Source organism: Cheilinus undulatus, linkage group 19 (genome assembly GCF_018320785.1).
Source record: "Cheilinus undulatus linkage group 19, ASM1832078v1, whole genome shotgun sequence".
NCBI lineage: Eukaryota > Metazoa > Chordata > Actinopteri > Labriformes > Labridae > Cheilinus > Cheilinus undulatus.
The window spans coordinates 871,757-885,771 of NC_054883.1; the positions used below are offsets into that span (position 1 = coordinate 871,757).

General features: G+C 43.6%; 1 protein-coding gene across 1 annotated transcript; it reads right to left on the bottom strand.

Moving 5' to 3' along the window:
• Nucleotides 1-693: 693 nt before the first annotated feature.
• Nucleotides 694-13,196, bottom strand: chodl (chondrolectin). The gene is made up of 8 exons (XM_041814667.1): nucleotides 13,115-13,196; nucleotides 3,023-3,198; nucleotides 2,761-2,948; nucleotides 2,517-2,674; nucleotides 2,160-2,210; nucleotides 1,942-2,019; nucleotides 1,767-1,863; nucleotides 694-775 (listed from the first exon to the last, which is right to left on the bottom strand). The coding sequence occupies exons 1-8, from the start codon at nucleotides 13,194-13,196 to the stop codon at nucleotides 694-696; spliced, it is 912 nt and encodes a 303-aa protein (XP_041670601.1).
• Nucleotides 13,197-14,015: the final 819 nt, after the last annotated feature.

A 14,015-nucleotide genomic window follows, 5' to 3' on the forward strand; every position in this document is an offset into this window, starting at 1 on the left:
GGAGCCATGGAGACCAGACAGAAGGAGGGAGGGAGCCGTGGAGGACGGACAGAAGGAGAGAGGGAGCCGTGGAGACCAGACAGAAGGAGGGAGGGAGCCGTGGAGGACGGACAGAAGGAGGGAGGGAGCCGTGGAGGACGGACAGAAGGAGGGAGGGAGCCGTGGAGGACGGACAGAAGGAGGGAGGGAGCCGTGGAGGACGGACAGAAGGAGGGAGGGAGCCGTGGAGACCAGACAGAAGGAGGGAGGGAGCCGTGGAGGACGGACAGAAGGAGGGAGGGAGCATGGAGGATGGACAGAAGGAGGAGGAGCCGAGGAGGACGGACAGAAGTAGTGAGGGAGCCGTGGAGACCAGACAGAAGGAGGGAGGGAGCCGTGGAGGACGGACAGAAGGAGGGAGGGAGCATGGAGGATGGACAGAAGGAGGGAGGGAGCATGGAGGATGGACAGAAGGAGGGAGGGAGCCATTGAGGATGGACAGAAGAAAGGGCAGCTGAGGTCAGAGGTCAGAGGGTACCTGTGTGTGTAGCTGAAGCAGGTTTTTGTGTGTTTGTACGACAGGAAGTTGAACTAGCAGCAGCTGTGATGACATCACTGTCCAATTCAAGCCCCGCCCCCCTTCTTTCCTGTCCTGAAGCTTATTGGCTGAACTGTAAAATGTTATCAGTGTGCAGCCACGATGTCCTGGTGACGTCAGACATCCATGCTGTCCGGTTTTGGCGTCCTGGAGATCCACAGGTTTGATTGGTCCAGGGCGGTCTTTGTGCGGGGAGAGCTGTGGGGGTGGAGCATCATCCAGGTTACCAAGGTTACAAAGACCATTTTCACGGACTGTGGTGACATGGTCTTGAGTATCATGGTTTCTGTTTTATGCAGGTAAACATTTCAGAGGAGGGGATAGGCCCTGATCCTGGTTTAGAACCTGGTTTCTATACTGATACTGGTACTGGGGCAGATGCTGACTGAGAGACGAAGTGTTCTTAGCAGTCAGCCTGTCTGCCCGTCTCTTCTCCTGCTGTTGGAATGAGGAGGAAACCGTACCTGTCTACAGGGATATGAATAACCAGGGTTAGAAAAACCAGGATCAGGATCAGTGGTACTCAAGTCCATGTAAACACAGCCACTGTTGTAGTGGTAACAGACCAGCATCACTGCTGCATGACAGCTAACATTAGCATCAGTGTTAGTCAGAGACCAGCATGACTGTGATTCCTGCCTCACACCCCATGTATGAAGATGGCACACTGCAGCTAGAGGTCGTTCTGTCATCGAGCTCTGTGATTGGCTGAAACGAGGAGCAGATCCCCATCATTGCTGCTCTGACTCTGCAGCTTCAGGCTGAACCCAGACGGTCTGAGAGCTCAGCGAAAAGAGCCAGAATCAGCAAGAAACACCTGAACTGATGCCAGGTACCCTCTCACAGACACGGCGGGGCAGGGAGCCAATCAGGCTCTAAATCAGCTCTCGTTAACGCCACATGTGAGTGTCTGAGTGGTCATAATCACTGAGTAAGCACTTCAGATGGGGGTGCGTCCTCAGCAGTCAGCGACACTCTCACCCATCCATGCGGGCATAAAAACAGCCGGATTAGTGTTAGTGGGACTACAGCTGGACGTTAAACTCATCTGAACATCTGAGAAGCAAAGATCTTACTGTGGGCTTTCACAAGTCAGGTAATCAGACTGAGCTCTACCTAAAGCTCAGCTGAGCTGTGTGGAAAATGAAGTAGATGCAGCAGCAGGGGCTGCTGGGAGTCGTAGTCTCACCTCCTGCTGAGCATCTGAAAACAACACGTCCCAGAAGCCACCAGGATGAGCAGCAGCAGGGGGATTGTGGGAATGATGACGTAGATGAGCAGCACACCTGGACAGAGAGGAAAAGTGAGGACATGAGAGCCGAGAAGACTCAACCCTATGAGTCAGCGATCGCGGCAGGTCGTACCTGAAGCTCCGGCCACCGTCACCTGAGGGGGAACATCCCCACCTGTAGGCTGTATGACCACGCCTCCACCTGTGGCTTCTGAGCACAGATGCAGGGTTGGCAGACTTTAGGCTACGTTCATGAGTGAATATTTATGTAAATGTGTTTACAGTGGTGATATTTCTGTACCTGTAAGAGGAAACGTTACATTCAGACCTTAAAAGGAATTTCCTGCTCACCTGTGCCCCGTCTACCTGGTCTGTCAGTCTGTGTCCCAACAAGCTGGCTCTCTGAAAGAGAGAACGAAAGACAAAGCAGCTGATGGAGTATGAAAAATGATGATTCTATCTGATTGGTTGTTTACCTAGAGCTTGAATATCATTGGTTGTTTACCTAGAGCTTGAATCTGATTGGTTGTTTACCTAGAGCTTGAATCTGATTGGTTGTTTACCTGGAGCTTGAATATCATTGGTTGTTTACCTAGAGCTTGAATCTGATTGGTTGTTTACCTAGAGCTTGAATCTGATTGGTTGTTTACCTAGAGCTTGAATATCATTGGTTGTTTACCTGGAGCTTGAATCTGATTGGTTGTTTACCTGGTATATATTTACAGATAAAGTTGTGCTTCATGTTGCAGCGGTCGTCATTCCATTGGTAGAGATAAGCCCCGCCCAGACCGTGAAGCGCCGTTGGCTGATGGTACATGACGACGCAGGCCTCTCCTCCACAAGACGGCTCATCAAAGTACCAGTTCCTGTCATCAATATTGATACTTAAACCACTGATCATGATCAGCCTGTCTCTGATTGGTCTGAGCTGATCACCTGTTTCGGCACTCACCTGAAGGAGGCGGGGCTTCCATCAGTCCAATGGTAGAGCTCTGGACAGGAAGTGAAGGTGTTGCTGAGTTCAGGGTGAGTCTGATCGTCTCCGTCCTCGCGAGTCAAACCGATCCAGAAATCACCATCAGATATACCTCCTCCTGTGACTCCACCCACTGCCCCTCCCACTGCACCTGAACGCAGCTCCTAGAAGGGAAGAGGAGGATGAGAAGATGGCAAAGAGGAGGAAGAGGAGGAGAGGATGAAGGCAGGTGTTTTACCTGCAGCAGGTGTTCGATGTCTCTCTGCTCGTCTGGACTCTCGATGCTCAGCAGCGCCCCCCCGTCCATCTCACAGGCCTGACACGCCTCTCTGAACGCCACACGGCTTGACACATCGTGGAAATATGCAATTTTATAACAGGGGCGGTCCGGACCTCCCAGACAGACCGTCTGACCTGGGACAGGAAGAAGGAGAATGACGGACACTCAAAGCTGGTGTGTACCCGAGGCTAAGGAGGTATCGGTATCATTTAGATCCAGACTGGGTGACAGAAGAACGACGGAGTTCGTCATCTAAAATCTTGGGGACAGAGCAATAATACCGCTAAGGTCTGAGGTAAACATCCATCCAGCTACTGAAGAAATTAGTTCCTTTGATTCTCACCAAAAGTCAGGGCAACAGAAAACAATCACCCTCAAAGAAAATTATTCATTATTATAATATAATAGGTAATATAATAGAATAACACCACATTTTCAATTCAAACTGCTGAGAAGCATCCCCTCAGCAGGATGCTGCTGAGAAGCATCCCCACAGCACGACTCTGCTGAGAAGCATCCCCACAGCATGATTCTGCTGAGAAGCAGCCCCTCAGTGTGATGCTGTTGAGAAGCATCCCCTCAGCATGATGCTGCTTAGAAGCATCCCCACAGCACAATGCTGCTGAGACGCATCCCCACAGCACAATGCTGCTGAGAAGCATCCCCACAGCACAATGCTGCTTAGAAGCATCCCCACAGCATGATGCTGCCACCAGCGTGCTCCACAGTGGGGATGGTGTGTTTGTGGTGATGTCAGTGTTTGGCGTCTTGTCTGATCGTCAAAAAACTCCATTCTGGTCTCATCAGACCAAAGACCTTTCTTCCTCTTGACCATGGAGTCTCCCACAGTCCTTCTGGTGAACTCTAGTCCAGATTGAATCTGAGTTTTCTTCAACAGTGTCTTTGTCTTTGCCACTCTCCCATAAAGCTCTGACTGCTGAAGAACCCGGCCAACAGTTGTCTGCAGAGTCTCTCCATCTCAGCTGCTGAAGCTTGGAACTCCTTCAGAGTAGTCATTGGTGTCTTGGTGTCCTCTCTCACTAGTCTTTGTGAGGACAGTCTGATCTAGGCAGATTTACACATGTGACCTAGTCCTTCATTTCTTCATGATTGATTTAACTGAACTCTGGGGGATGTTCAGAGACCTGGAAATGTTTCTGTCTCCATCCCTGACTTAGACTTTTCAGTAACCTTTTCTCTGAGTGTTCTTTTGTCTTCATGGTGTAATGGTAGCCATGAATACTGATGAACCAGTCACTGGACCTTGTCTACAATCACTAACTGTGAGACTACAAGCACCAACTGTCTGGACCCCCCTTGAATTAGATGAGTCACTTTAAAGGGTGAATATTTATGCAGTCACTGATTTAACATGACAGATTTTTATTTCACTGACATTACTGAGTAGGAATCTGTTTTCACTTTGACATTAAAGAGGGATTTTATTGTTATTTCTTGGTCAAAAAAGCCAAATGATGCTGATGATGATTGACTAATGAAATCACTAAAAGGGTCAAACATGTCGGGTGAAAACTTTGATAGGAGCTGTGCAGCAGAGGTCGGCGTGCTGTGAGAGGCTCGGTGACTAACATATAAAGAAGTGATCAGTGTTTGCTGATGGCAGCAGAGCAGAGAGAGGCTGCAGTGATTAATACAGAGTCTGTTTAAAACGTCCACTCAGAGCTACTTTAACTGATTAACTTCTGCTGCACCATCATCACTTTACTCAAACACACACCAGCACTGTATATCTCTGTCTGTGGGTGTGTATGTCTCCTCCTCTCTCTCTTTCATTGGCCTCCTGTGGATCCTTTAAATGTTTAGCAGTGAGAGCTCTTAGATTTTAGAACTATTCATCACTGTCCAGTCAGAATGAGATCTGTTTCTTTTGTGTAGGTTTGCTTCCCGGCATGTTCTGCAGCTTTAACGGCAGCGTGTAACATTCACAGATCACCAATATTAGAGAAGAGGAGAAGACGAGGAGTAAAAGCTCAGGGAAAACTGTCAACGTGAGAATACAGGGAGGGCCAAACATGAACTAAGAGGTGAGACGCAAAGAGTGTAGAAACCTGGGACGATGGGAACTGCTGGGTTCCACAGAGAAAAAGGGAACGACATGATGCTTAACAGTGCAAAAAGTATTTAATTTTCTCTATTTAGTCTTAAAAAGCCTTAAATATAAATCTGAAAAGTGAGCAACAACCCTGGGACCATTTTACATGAACCCTCAGGAAGTCCTTTAATATCCTAGCCTGAATTAGCCAAAAATAACTAAGCTACCCAAAAACCCACACATTTGGACATTTGGATGAAAAATGCCCACTTTCCGAAATCAGCTGTAAAAATCTGAAATGATAATATTTTATCCTCCACTTTAAACAGGTTCATCTTTTAAAACTACTTCAGCCTGAAATATTCAGATCAAAAATGTCATTTTCAGTGGGACCGTTTTTTGTCCTTAGGAACAAATGTGTCAGTATTTCTGTAGCTTAGATATTTTAGGCTAATTTAAGGAACAGAACACATAACACACAACAAAGAAATGAATAACCTCTTGCAAATCTGAGCTGTTTTCATTCATCACAGCCAAAATGGCTTGAAAATAAAAATTGAATGGAACAGAATGTCCCTGGGATTTCTTAGGGGCTAATAAACAAAATGCCTGGATTTATGGGGATTGTGTGTCTTTTTAGAGATCTGGGTTTTTGTCCCAGCTTAGTAATCAGAGCCGGTCTTTCCGCTCCCACGGGCTCCTGATTTGGTACCATTCTGCCTGTTTTATGTCTTTAGAACCATAATTAAAAAGGGAGAGAAAAGGAAACCTTCTCTCGATCGAGAGCCAGCTCCCATCATTCATAAAAGCAGCCAGCTCTGAGAACAGGCACAGGAGTTTTTGACTAATCGATATTTCAGCATGGCCTTTAAAAGCATCTTTATAACAATATGAGGGGGAAACACGGTTAAAGAGGCACTGCTAGCCTCATCAGCTCTCTTCTGTGTTTTTAATTGAAAGAGTTCTGTCAAAGACAATCATTGAGAATTCTGCTCCAATCTAACATTAGATCAACCTGGAAACAGACAAAAAGGCAGAGCTGGGGTGGGGCGTCCTCGCCTTTAATGATAATGTCATCCTAAAGCTCATAAAACATTCCATCCTTGCCTTCAAAGATGACGTCATTCTAAAGCTTATAAAACATTCCATCCTTGCCTTTGATGATGACATCATCCTAAAGCTTATAAAACATTCTATCCTTGCCTCTGATGATGACATCATCCCAAAGCGTATATAACATTCTATCCTTGCCTCTGATGATGACATCATCCCAAAGCTTATAAAACATTCCAGTCTTTCCTTTGATGATGACATCATCCTTCTCTTGACTGCTTGAGCACCCCCCCCCACCATTCCATCCCGTAGGTGTCCATAAAGACATGAACAATTCTGACCAAAAAGACTCACTAAACCAGGCTGAAATGTTTTTATTTCTGCCGTAAAAATGAATTTTTTTTCATGGTTGTGAATGGGACTGATGCTGCTTCAACCACAGGCTCTAGAGGACATGAAAGGAACTGCAGCTTTTATACACTTCAGCATTGGCTTCATTTTTTAACCATGGGCCATTAAACACCAAATACCGGGGGGTCACGTGACCATGGCTGACTGAAGGCTGTGTCTTTGTGGGGCTCCTGCTCCTGTCCGACTATTTTCCGTTTAAAAGTTCATTCTTAAGTCTGTTTTTTCTTCCTGGTGATGCTCTATTATGGCCTCTAAACCGTGGTCACAGTCTCTGAGAGAAAGACCAGCCAATTTAAGGCAAACAACTCAATCGAAGATCACCGACCACGCGCCGCTAGCAACAATAGCATCTAGCCCAACCACCACGGAAGCTAACGGTATGGACATGTCCGAGCTAGTGCGGGAAGTGACTCAAAATATAAGTGAAGTCATGGAGCAGAAGCTGTCTAAACTCTCAGAAGCTTTGGAGAAAATTGCCAGTAGCTTGGAGGGACAGTCTAAACGCATCACCGAAGCAGAACAGCGGGTCTCATCCGTGGAAGACCAGGTCGCTGCTCTTGAACTACGTTTAGCACAAATGGAGAACAAGCAGGCGACCATGTCCGAACAGCTAGACGACGCGGAGAACCGAAGCAGACGTGACAACCTACGAATCCTTAACCTGAAGGAGGGTTCGGAAGGCGAGAACCCAATTCAGTTTTTTGAAACCTGGCTGCCATCGCTGCTCGGCCTGTCTCCTGCTAAAGGACGGATAAAGCTGGACCGGGCACACCGTACTGCAGGACCGAGGAGTGACCACCCCCGCCCGGTGATCATCAAGCTTCACAACTCCCGGGACAAACCGCGAATCCTTTCGGCCGTAAGGAGGATGGGAAATCTGGAGCATGGGGGATCCCGCATCTTAATCCACCAGGATCTCTCTACTGCGGTGCGGCTGAAACGCCGATCTTTCAACAGTGTTGTACAAAAACTCATTGACAAGAAAATACGATTCAGGATGCTGTTTCCTGCCAGGCTTGCAGTGCAACACAACGGAACGGAGCGCAGTTTCATCACCGCCGAAGAGGCTCTGGACTTTTTGGACAAGCTTAACTGGATATAACTACCGGTGAGATATGACTTAGATACATGAGAGAAACGATGTTGCAAGTATACCGGCTGACAGTTACTTTGGATGTTATTGAAGTTTCCATCTGATTGTAACTTAGGGCTGGTTTCATTTTCCTGGGTTTTTTTTTAGCAGCCACTTTGCTGAAGTCTTAAGCCCGTTTTGAACATCATTAGCGATTATTTGGTGCAGATTTCTAGTTTCTGTATTTTGTCAGATATTTTTTATTGCTCTAAATATAGGGGGAAAATAGTTTTTCATAGGCATTGGATATTTATGCCTTTTGTTGCTTACATATTAAAGGTCTACCCATTGCCTTATATTTCATTTTGAACAGTACAGCAGCATGCCATTTCCACTTATATAGTTTTCCTTTTTTTCCCCTTGGAATTAGAATATGGAAAGAATGTAATTCTGTGCAGCACTTTGGTTTGAGGATATGTTCAAGATGGTCTGGGTGATATCTCATACTCGTCACTTGATGCCCTGGTTATGCATGCTTGAGAGGGCCATATTTAGGTTTTGCAGAATGAACATAGGTTGTTTAATGTTTTTTTAGGGCAGGTGTGGGGGCTCTGGGGAGGACCTTTGGTTTTTCTTCATTTCTTTTCCCTGTGGTGCCCTCTCCTCGGTAATGACCTCCTTTGGAGTCGTGTCCTCTGTAATACCCAGTGGGTGTTTCTTTGCTTACTGTTTGGATGTTTGTCTCTCTTGACATGTCTGGTTGGGATCTCAGGGGTTTTGGTTCCTTTTTGTGTTCTGTTGTCGTTCGGGGAGGGTTTTTTTTCACATGACAGCACAATTTACTGGTTTTTATTTTCTAGATTTACGTATAACAGAGCTCTAGCGTGGTGTATTTTGAAGTACGTGGTATTTTTATCACTAGTAAGATGAGTGTTACTAAAGTAGTCACTTGGAACATTAGGGGAGTCAACAATGTAGTTAAGAGACGCAAAATTCTTTCATCACTCAAAAAAGAGGGGACCCATCTGGCTTTTTTACAAGAAACGCATTTAAATGACCTTGAGCATTTGAAGCTGAGAAGAGACTGGGTGGGCCAAGTTTTTCATTCTTCCTTCAACTCCAGAAGCAGAGGGGTTGCAATCCTGTTGCATAAGAGACTGCCCTTTACACTAGATAAATGTATAAAGGACTCTGAAGGTAGATATGTATTAATCTCAGGCTTTTTATACGGTGAAAAGCTTACTTTGGGATGTATTTACTCACCTAATACCTACGAAAACTGTTTTTATTCTAAACTACTGGCTGACTTATCCTCTATTATCTCACCTCTTGTTATTATTGGTGGAGATTTCAACTCCTGCTTGGAACCAGAGTTAGACCATAGTCCTCTTAAATCCTCACGCCCATCTAAAATGGCTTTAGCTACTCGAGAGCTCTGTAATGACCTTAATTTATTTGATACATGGAGGATTATGCACCCAAAAGTGAAAGACTACACGTTTTTTTCCCGTCCACATAATTCGCAGTCAAGAATTGACTATATTTTTTCCTCAAGGCAAGCACTGGACAGGGTTAGTTCTTGTAATATAAAATCAATGACCATTTCAGATCATTCACTAATTAACTTAGAACTCACACCTCCTTATTTTGACCCCTCTACAAGACACTGGAGGCTCCAACCATCCTTGCTCAGTAACCCTAAGTTTCTTACTCTCTTAGAGGAAGAACTGACATTATTTTTTTCCATTAATGACACTCCTGATGTTTCAGCTTCCACACTTTGGGAAGCAGCTAAAGCATATATAAGAGGAGTAGCCATATCTTTCACTTCAGCAAAAAGAAAGGAAGCGCTCAAACAACAACTAGAGCTTGAATCTCAGATTGCTGACCTGGAGAGGGTATATGATCACTCACTCTCCGGATCAGTTCTGAAGAAGCTAGATGCTGCCCGCTCAGCCCTTGATAATCTTCTTACCAATAAAGCAGAAATGGCCATTTTTTATGCTAAGCACCGTCTTTTTGAATCCGCTAATAAGCCGGGAAGACTTCTGGCCCGTTTGGCAAAAGGTAGGGTGGACTCCAATATAATACCTTCACTAAAAGATGACAGGGGGGTTAAACACTTTGAAACTAAACATATGGTTAACATTATGAAACTCTTTTACCAAAAATTATATTCTCCTGAATGCCATGATTCTGCCAGTGACAGGGCCAGTTTTCTAGATCATTTAAATTTGCCGACTCTAAAGGCAGAGGGCAGAGAAGATCTATGTAGTCCAGTCACTAAGGAGGAGGTGTTAAATACAATTAAATTCTTACCAAATGGGAAAGCCCCAGGCCCTGATGGGTTCTGCCCTGAATTTTATAAGAAAATGGCTAAAATAATAGTGGATCCACTCACTAGAATGTATACAGAATCTTTTCAACAGGGAACTTTACCCCAGACACTTAACCTTGCCAATATTTCTCTTATATTAAAGAAGAATAAGCCCTCAGATTGTTGCTCTTCATATAGACCAATTAGCTTGATAGGAGTGGATTGTAAATTGCTGTCAAAACTTCTTGCCAGGAGGTTGGAGGTCCACCTCCCAGCCTTGATAAAACGCGATCAAACAGGATTCATAAAAAATAGGTTTTCACACTCAAACGTTCGGCGCCTTTTAAATGTAATACAATATGCTCGCTCTACTCAAGAAAGAATCCTATGTGTAGCTCTGGACGCAGCTAAAGCATTTGACAGGGTGGAGTTTGACTATCTTTTTGATGTGCTTGAAAGATTCGGACTTGGACCTGATTTTATTAAATGGGTGAGACTGCTGTATAGTGCCCCAGTGGCAAGAGTGTTGGTTAATGGCTGTGCCTCTGACGCCTTTAAACTGGGACGAGGAACGCGGCAGGGATGCCCCCTGTCCCCGCTTCTCTTCGCATTGGCTATCGAACCGCTTGCAGAGGCTGTAAGGTGCTCTAAAGATATCTCTGGTGTATGTCTTGCTGGAACTGTGCATAAGCTAGCCCTATATGCGGATGATGTCATCCTCTTTATGACTCAGCCTGAAATGTCTATTCCTGCCCTTGTTAAAATTATAGATGCATTTGGCAGCTTTTCTGGTTATAGAATTAATTATGACAAATCTGAGGCCTTGCCTTTGGGAGACTTTGGGGACAAAAGTACCTTGTTGAACTTTCCATTTAAGTGGTCTGACTCTGGCTTTACATACTTAGGTGTCAGGGTCTCAGCCGATTTAGGCAGTCTGTTTAAAATGAATTTTCTTCCCATTATTTCTGCCATTAAAAGTGATCTTCTTAGGTGGTATGACCTCCCTCTCTTGGTTTGGTAGAGTCAGTTTAATTAAAATGAACATTCTCCCAAGAATCCTGTACCCAATGCAAATGCTCCCACTGAGGATCAATAAATCAGTTTTCACTGACATTGATAAAGCTATTTTGAAATTTATCTGGCATGGGAAAAATCACGTCTCAGTCTTAAAACACTGAAATTGCCAAGAGAGAGGTGGTTTGTCAATTCCGGACTTAACTTTTATAATTGGTCATGCCACATGCGCATAGTGTCAGATTGGCTGAGACATTTTCTTGATCCCAAGCAGGAGACCCATGTTGATACCTGGCACTGCCCCTCTTTATCTTTAATTGGTCTCATCACAAATAAATTATCTCTTCTTCCAGCTGAGGTACAAAGCAGCCCAATTTTAATGAATACAATCAAAACCTGGGAGAGGATTGTTAAATTTATTCAGAGAAAGAGGTCCTCATCTGTTTTACAACCTATCATCCACAACCCGGCCTTCCCTCCAGGTTTGGGTGCAAATATTTTCCTACACTGGTATGATTGTGGTGTTAGGATTGTTGGAGATTTGTTTGAAGCTGATAAGTTATTATCATTTGAACAAGTCAGAAACAAATATAACATACCCTCTAAACATTTTTACGGTTATTTACAGGTGAGACATTTCATCAGCAGCCTTGACCTACCTGAAACTTTGCCTAAAGCTTCTGACATTGATTCATTTTTGTTACAATTTTGCCTCAATAAAAAATTCATATCCCATGCCTATAGGAAGTTACAGTCTCTCAAGACATTGAACATCAACAAAACTAAACGTTTATGGGAGAGGGACCTTGGGATTGAGTTTGGGGAGCAGGCTTGGTCTGATGCTGTAGAGTCCGTAGGGAAAACTTTTTTGTGCAACAGGATATCAGAAAGTCAGTACAGAATCCTTCACAGATTGCAACGTACACCCCAATCCCTTAATACCTTTTATCCTGAGTTGTCTCCCTTTGCATAAAGTGTAAGAAAGAGGTCGGTTCTTACATTCATTGTATCTGGAGCTGTTCTGAAGTATATGATTTTTGGGTAAAAGTTTCACAGGAATTAAATCTTATTTTTGGTAAGACAATACAGGTAAATTCCAGTTTGTTTCTTTTAAACATAGCAAGTGAGAAACTCTGTTTGACAAATGTCCAACATAAACTTTTGAGCAAGCTTACTGTCTTGGCAAGAAGATGTGTTTTATTTCAGTGGATTAAATCCAGACCTCCAACTATCAGTCAGTGGCATGGAGAAATTCTTAAAGTTTTGCCGATGGAACGTTTAAGTTCAAGGTTGAAAGGAAATGAGAAGTCTTTTGACAAGCTTTGGGGCCCTTTCTTGACTACCTTCCAGACTGCATCACAGACTTAATAAAGAAGGGATGTTGTGATGTAAACTGGCGCCCCTCATGTACTCTTCAAAATCCTTGAGGTTCTCTAATGTGTATCTTATTTTAATATTAGGTTATTTTATTGTGCTTTATTACCTTTCCTGCTTTGTGGATTCATTGAACCACATTTGATATCCAATTACAGTGATATAGAAATGTCTACGTGGAACCGCCTGTACTAGTACATCATGCTTGTTATAGGGATATTTTGACCATTTCGTTTTATTTTGTATGTATTGTCTGATCCCACTTGGTTTATACTCTGCTTATTTCAGTACTTGCTGTCATGTGTTTTTCGTTTTCTTTTTTCTTTTCAGTTTTCCTCCTTTTTTCCTCTTAAATGTTCAAAATTCAATAAAACATGTTAAAAAAAAAAAAAATAAACACCAAATACCACCTACAATTAAGTAAAATATAGGATTTAAGTCATAAACATTTTATCCACAGAAATATGATTTCAAATAAATTATTTAAATATCTCGTTGACAAAAAGTGATGGATTAAAAGAATTAAATTAAATATAAAACGGTGCATTCAAACTTTTTAAATGTAATTCTCTGATGAGATAAATTTGTTTTATTTTAAACTCAGTTCTGACAGCTTTTTCCAGTCACAGTTAGTTTAAATTTCCTTTTATTTATAGATGAATTGATTATGATTAATGAAGTGTAAATGTGGAGTCACCACAGCAGAACTGAGCATGAATAACCAAGAATATGAACTCTAAGAATTTAAAAACTCACCGCTCACCACTCGCGCCTCAGCATCCCAGCTGACCATCTCCATGACCCCGACTGTCAGCACCAGAAAGTGAAATGACGTCATTCTGAGTCGATTTGGAACAAGAAACAAATCTTTGAGGGTAAATAAAACAAATCTTTGAGGCTGAGTAATGTTTATCCTCTGTGTTTTAGTGTCTTTCAGGTTTTTTAGGATTTCTGATGAATGTTCAGTAAAATCCTCTCTGCCCATTTGTTTCTCTCCATGTCGCCTGCTTGTCCCTCGCTCGTCCCTCTCTGATGTGAAGTGAGGGAGAGAGAGAATGTCCCGCTCTGATCAGCCCTCCCCCTCAGATCGATCCTCCCACAGAGCCCAGATGCTCCCTCCTCTTTCATTAAACCCTGGGGGGCCACACACTCCTCTCTTTAATTCACTTCTTCACACTGGGAGCTGATTGGTTCCCATCAGATCAGCTGATCGAACAGTTATGACAGAGCTTCACATCTTTTTATTCTTTATTGATAAATGTGACGGTGTGAGCGCCGTCCGATCACCGCAGAGATGAAAACATCTCGTCCTAAAGCCACAGTTATTCTGAACATCATCAAATCACGATCAGCTGTTCTGACTTTGTTTACATGTCTGAAACTAATCAGCCAATCAGATCATCAGCTGGGCCTCTGTGACATCAAAGACAAATGAAGAAACAGCCCGCTGGTGCAATCAGAGATGTAGGACTAAAGCTCAGAGGAATTCTTCTCTTCACGTTCATGTTCCTGAATCAGCAGCAGGGTCTCAGCCCAAACACTGCCAACATATTTATGTCATTTAGATACTTTCAGGAGGTTTCCTGCAGATTTTGAAATTCAAAATTATTAACTGAACAACTATTAATTATCAGTCCATATCAATATTCCACCAAAA

Bases quoted from the DNA above. Each gene is read 5' to 3' on its own strand.
- chodl (XM_041814667.1), bottom strand. From the start codon at position 13,196: ATGACGTCATTTCACTTTCTGGTGCTGACAGTCGGGGTCATGGAGATG. The intron at 3,199-13,114 runs GTGAGTTTTTAA...TTCCTGTCCCAG, and splicing joins TGAGGCGCGAGTGGTGAGCG to GTCAGACGGTCTGTCTGGGA. The intron at 2,949-3,022 runs GTAAAACACCTG...CTTCCCTTCTAG, and splicing joins ACATCGAACACCTGCTGCAG to GAGCTGCGTTCAGGTGCAGT.